This window comes from Lepidochelys kempii, chromosome 8, assembly GCF_965140285.1.
Source record: "Lepidochelys kempii isolate rLepKem1 chromosome 8, rLepKem1.hap1, whole genome shotgun sequence".
NCBI classification, from domain to species: Eukaryota; Metazoa; Chordata; order Testudines; family Cheloniidae; genus Lepidochelys; species Lepidochelys kempii.
The window spans coordinates 97,867,591-97,873,590 of record NC_136387.1 but is presented as its reverse complement, the minus strand read 5'-3'; the positions used below and the strand labels follow the sequence as shown (position 1 = coordinate 97,873,590).

Sequence of the window (6,000 nt, the reverse complement as noted above, 5' to 3'; positions counted from 1 at the left end):
CACAGTGCCCACGCTGGCTCCTCCAGCACCTGAGTCATTGCTGGGCAACCTGCCGCCCTCTACAAGCCCCAGCCCGGCCTGGGAGAGTCAGGCGCCCGGCCCCGCCTGAGGAGCCAGGCCCTGCCCTGAGCCCCGCTCCGGGGGGAAGCGACTGGCGCCGCCTACTGCTCTAGGCCGGGTCCCGCGCTGGGCAGCAGAGACGCTGCCCGCCCAGAGGGAGAAACTAGACCCCGCCCCCTTGCCGACCTCACAGCTTCCCGGGGTGAGGAGCCAGGGCATGGCTCCGCCCCCCTGACCTGAGCCTCGCCCTCTTTTTTTTCGCCACTTCCTGTGGGCTGCCGAGTCCCTCCGCTCTATTTCCCCAGCTCGCGCCGAGGCGTTTCGTCCCTGACCCCGCCCCTCGCCGCGTGCCCAGGCAAAGGTCCCTCTCTCTCTCCCGCCACCCCCCCCCACCGGTTGTTTTGTTCGCGGCTTAGCCCCGCCCCCTGCTGCGTGAGCAAGCCCCGCCCCCGACTGTTTCTCTGGTCTCCCGACTGCCCCTCCCCTCCGTTTGTTTAGTCCCCGGTCCCTTCTTCCCTCCCGCGGCGTGCCCGGCCCCAGCCCGCTCGCAGTGCTGTCTCCCCCATCCCCGCCCAGCCTCCAGCTCTGTGGTGCCGGGCTGGCTCCCAAGATGGCGTCCATCATGGAGGGGCCGCTGAGCAAGTGGACCAACGTGATGAAGGGCTGGCAGTACCGCTGGTTCGTGCTGGACTATAACGCGGGGCTGCTCTCCTACTACACGGTGAGGTGCCGGGTGGGCCGAGCTCGGGAGAGAGGTGTGTGGGGGGGGATAGCGGGCTTGGGGGGGGTCACTGGGCGGCCAATGGGGAGGGAGGAGACGGTGGTGGTAGCCAATCGGGAGGGCCCTGTGAAAGATTTATAGACGGGGGGCGAGAAGCGTTTTTCTTGTTGGCAGCCGCTTGCAGGGATGCGGGGCGGGAGGGGGGTTTGCCTCGCAAGGGCGTTGGGTAGCGCCCCCAGTGTCTGACGCGCTGTTCTCGGCCCGCCTGTTCCCCAGCGTAGAGGGGCGCTGCTAACCCGTCGCTGGGCCCGGCGTGCGAAAGGGGTTGGGATCCTTCCCTGCGAAGGCAGGCGCCGGGCTCCCCGTGACTTGAATTGGGGGGTGTGTGGGGGGGGGTGCTCATTGCTGGCCGGCAGGCCCCGGCTGCACAGAGCACTCGGTGAGAGGTGCTGCCCGCGCTCCTGGCTCCTGTCCCCAGCGGCCGTGCCCCACCGCGAGGGGCTGGCCCTCCCTCCGGGACTCGGCGTCTCTCTGGAGAATGGGGCGTTTTCCCTTCCTCGCGTGTGCTGCGCGGCTGAGTTTCTACGCATCTGTGAAGCACTTGGCTCTTCTGTAGCCCCCTTTCTCCAGGGATCTCAGAGTCGCACTAGTGTCTGTGTGAACCCCATGCCAAGAACGCGTGGCCCCCCTTTAGGCTCTTACCTTGCTGATTGACTAGATTTCTAGCTGCCACTTGTGGAGTACCAAAAAACGTTTATGTAACCAGTACATTAAAAAAACGGTGAATTTGGGGAGGGTGGGATAATAGAGTTTTTTTTTTTTAAAATAAGTGTTGTTTATCTGTTCTCCCCCCCCCCCCACTTTACCTTTAGTGAACGAAGCGATCTATCACTTAAATTTGTTGGATTACTTATTCTGTAAAAGTCATGGTGGAATACTGTCCCCCTCACTGATATCTCAGATTTGCTTAGTGTACAAAGAACAAGGTGGCGTTTCTAACTGGCAACCCTGCGAAAGCCAAGTTGGGATCAGAAAGTCAAACCATGTTTTCTGGCTCATGCATTTTCACCAGAAGTAAAGGTTAAAACATCAATAAATATTGGTCTAATACAGTGGTCCACAGCCTTTCTGTTGCAATAGCATATTCATGTTCCCAGAAGTGTGTGGCGGGTGCTGGACGACCTGACGCCAAAATGCTGCTGAGAAGCGGCATCATCGAGAAGTGCTGCTGCTGAAATGGCGCCGAAAAGTGGTGGCATTTCAGTGGCTGGTTGTTCGGCGGCTGTGTTCCCTGGTGGCAGGTCATCTGGCAGAAGCGCTCCCTTGTCAGTAGGTGGGCGCACGTAAATGCCCCGTCGCGCGTCATGGCGGGGACCACTGGTCTAATAGATCCATCACTTTATGCCAATGTTCAGTTCTATTGGCATTCTCTTTTTTCCCCCCAGTAACGTTAGTGTTTTAAAATTAAAATTTAATTCTACAAAATCCGGCTACTTACATATGCTATTTCAACTGCATTTTCTGTACTTTGTAGTAATCTAGTTTGATGACTTTTAAAATCACCCTTAAAGCTGAATCCAAAATGCAAGGTACAGTAAATTCCTGTATGTCACGCTCAAATTAAAAAGAACAGGAGTATTTGTGGCACCTTAGAGACTAACAAATTTATTTGAGCATAAGCTTTCATGGGCTACAGCCCACTTCATCGGATGCATAGAATGGAACATATAGTAAGAAGAGATATATATACACGTACACATAGAGCACATGAAAAGGTGGAAGTAGCCATACCAACTGTAAGAGGCTAATAAATTAAGATGAGCTATTATCAGCAGGAGAAAAAAACTTTCGTAGTGATAATCAAGATGGCCCCTTTAGACAGTTGACAAGAAGGTCTGAGGATTGTTAACTTGGAGAAATAGATTCAGTATGTGTAATGACCCAGCCAGTCCCAGTCTCTGTTCAAACCCAAGTTAATGGTATCTAGTTTGCATATTCAAGCTCAGCAGTTTCTCACTGGAGTCTGTTTTTGAAGCTTTTCTGTTGCAAAATTGCCATCCTTAAATCTTTTACTGGGTGGCCAGAGAGGTTGAAGTGTTCTCCTACCAGTTTTTGAATGTTAGATTTGTGTCCATTTATTCTTTTGCATAGAGACTGTCTGGTTTGGCCAATGTACATGGCAGAGGGGCATTGTTGGCACATAATGGCATATATCACATTGGTAGATGTGCAGATGAACGAGCCTCTGATGGCGTGGCTAATGTGATTATGTCCTATGATGGTGTCACTTGAATAAATATGTGGACAGAGTTGGCATCGGGCTTAGTTGCAAGGATAGGTTCCTGGGTTAGTGTTTTTGTTGTGTGGTTGCTGGAGAGTATTTGCTTCAGGGTGGGTGGCTGTCTGTAAGCGAGGACTGGTCTGTCTCCCAAGATCTGTGAGGGTGAGGGATCGTCCTTCAGGATAGATTGTAGATGCTTGATGATGCGCTGGAGAGGTTTTAGTTGGGGGCTGAAGGTGACTGCTAGTGGTGTTCTGTTACTTTCTTTGTTGGGCCTGTCTTGAAGTAGGTGACTTCTGGGTACTCTTTTGGCTTTGTCAATCTGTTTTTTTCATTTCAGCAGGTGGGTATTGTAGTTTTAAGAATGCTTGATAGAGATCTTATAGGTGTTTGTCTCTGTTTGAGGGATTGGAGCAAATGTGGTTGTATCTTAGAGCTTGACTGTAGACAATGGATCATGTGGTGTGTCCTGTATGGAAGCTGGAGGCATGTAGGTAAGTATAGTGGTCAGTAGATTTCCAGTGACCATAAAAACCGGTGGTGTTTATGTGACCATCGTTTATTAGCACAATAGTGTCCAGGAAATGGACCGCTTGTGTGGATTGGTCTAGGCTGAGGTTGATGGTGGGATGGAAATTGTTGAAATCATGGTGGAATTCCTCAAGTGCTTTTTTTTCCATGGGTCCAGATGATGAAGATGTCATCAATGTAGTGCAAGTACAGTAGGGGCATTAGGGGACGAGAGCTAAGGAAGCGTTGTTCTAAGTCAGCCATAAAAATGTTGGCATGCTGTGGGGCCATGCGGGTACCCATAGCAGTGCCACTGACTTGAAGGTATATATTGTCCCCAAATGTGAAATAGTTGTGGGTGAGGACAAAGGCACAAAGGTCAGCCACGAGGTTTGCCGTGACATTATCGGGGATACTGTTCCTGATAGTTTGTAGTCTATCTTTGTGTGGAATGTTGGTGTAGAGGGCTTCTGCATCCATAGTGGCTAGGTTGGTGTTTTCAGGAAAATCACCGATGGATTGTAGTTTCCTTAGGAAGTCAGTGGTGTCTCGAAGATAGCTGGGAGTGCTGGTAGCATAGGGCCTGAGGAGAGAGTCCACATAGCCAGACAATCCTGCTGTTTGGGTGCCAATGCCTGAGATGATAGAACGTCCAGGATTTCCAGGTTTATGGATCTTGGGTAGCAAACAGAATAGCCCTGGTCGGGGTTGTAGGCATGTGTCTGTACAGATCTGTGTGCTTTTTCAGGGAGTTTCTTGAGCAGATGGTGTAGTTTCTTTTGGTATTCCTCAGTAGGATCAGAGAATAATGGACTGTAGAATGTGGAGTTAGAGAGCTGCCTAGCAGCCTCTTGTTCATATTCCAACTTATTCATGATGACAACAGCACCTCCTTTGTCAGCCTTTTTGATTATGATGTCAGAGTTGTTCCTGAGGCTGTTGATGGTGTTGTGTTCAGCACGGCTGAGGTTATAGGGCAAGTGATGCTGCTTTTCCACTATTTCAGCCTGTGCACGTTGATGGAAGTTGGTATGCCTACTTCCACCTTTTCATGTTCTCTGTATGTATATATATATCTTCTTACTATATGTTTCATTCTGTGGATCCAGTGAGGTGGGCTGTAGCCCACAAAAGCTTATGCTCAAATAAATTTGTTAGTCTCTAAGGTGCCACAAGTACTCCTGTTCTTTTTTGCGGTTACAGACTAACACAGCTGCCACTCTGAAACACTCAGATTAGTTCATGTAATAGTTTAGTCTAAACATTTTAGGTTTTGGGTATCGCTGTACTAAATGAAATTAATGTTTTAGCAGTGTAATGAAAACTGATAGATGGGCATAGTTACTCAGACCTGTAAAAACCATAATAAGTAGGTGAGATTGTAAACTAATTTTTATAAATGAATCTGTGTGTGTGACGCTGATTTTTAGAGGATTACAGAAGTTCTGCACCTGATTAATTCTTATTCCAAATACCACTCCCTAAAATTGAAGCAAGTTCAAAATGGTATAATTTAAATATTATTTGTGTATATCTTTCATGAACCCATCAGCAACACTCCTTTCCTGTGGCAGACCTAATTAGACAATAGCCTTTCATAGTGACTGAAGGGCCAGACAGGATGTCAGCAGCATATGTCAATGTAGTTATATATGAAAATACACTTTTCATGTGTTCATTAAGTAAAATTCAGTAGCTTCCAGTAGGTTTACAATCCTATCATCACTAATTGGTTACAGATGTATTCATATTTTGAATCGGCAATGAATTCAGGCATAGTGGGAGTGTGAAACAATTACTAGAAACTATCAGATTTTACTTAATGTAACACATGCAAAAAATCCACACTTTCTTCTGGAATCTGTTAATAGCAAAATGCAGGTGAAATTTAGCAGATGGAGGAAAGGAAGCAGTATTTGCTTTTAAAACTTTTCTTCCCCCGCCCACCCTCTTTTGTATGATTTTAGCTAGCTACAATTTTGACCATCCCCACCCCTTGTATTTTGTCATGTGGACCTATTGTACCCCAGGGATATGGTTCCTACAGAACCTGAGCGCAGAGGTATTGTTGAATAGGAGGTGAGTGTTTCACAACAGGAATCTAACAATGCCACATTTCTGTAAAAATGGGGGCAAAATAGATTTTTTTGCTTTTGGGACAAAATTTCTTCTGTATTTCCACTCTAAATGAGCAGAAAGCATTAACTGCTAATTGCCAAATAATTGTTTATTTAGAGAAACTAGTTGTGCATAATTGAAAGTACTGTTTGTTGAAGAAGCAAATCTAGGTGAAGTTTCAGAGTAGCAGCCGTGTTAGTCTGTATTCGCAAAAAGAAAAGGAGTACTAGTAGCACCTTAGAGACGAACCAATTTATTTGAGCATAAGCTTTCGTGAGCTACAGGTGAAGTGCCCAAGCTTTTGTGTGGT

At 47.9% G+C, this 6,000-nt stretch overlaps 1 protein-coding gene across 7 annotated transcripts in view; it reads left to right on the top strand.

Annotated features, from left to right (window-relative positions):
• Positions 1 to 508: 508 nt before the first annotated feature.
• The window catches only part of OSBPL9 (oxysterol binding protein like 9), a 142,037-nt gene continuing 136,545 nt past the window's right edge, over positions 509 to 6,000 (top strand). For 5 of the 7 annotated variants that reach the window (XM_073357732.2, XM_073357733.2, XM_073357738.2 and 2 more), the window contains exon 1: positions 581 to 781. In XM_073357732.2, coding sequence (XP_073213833.1) covers positions 671 to 781 — 111 coding nt within the window. In that variant the 5' untranslated portion in view covers positions 581 to 670. Of the gene's footprint in view, positions 782 to 6,000 lie in introns of all 7 variants that reach the window. The other 2 variants (XM_073357739.2, XM_073357740.2) reach the window with 2 other exon arrangements.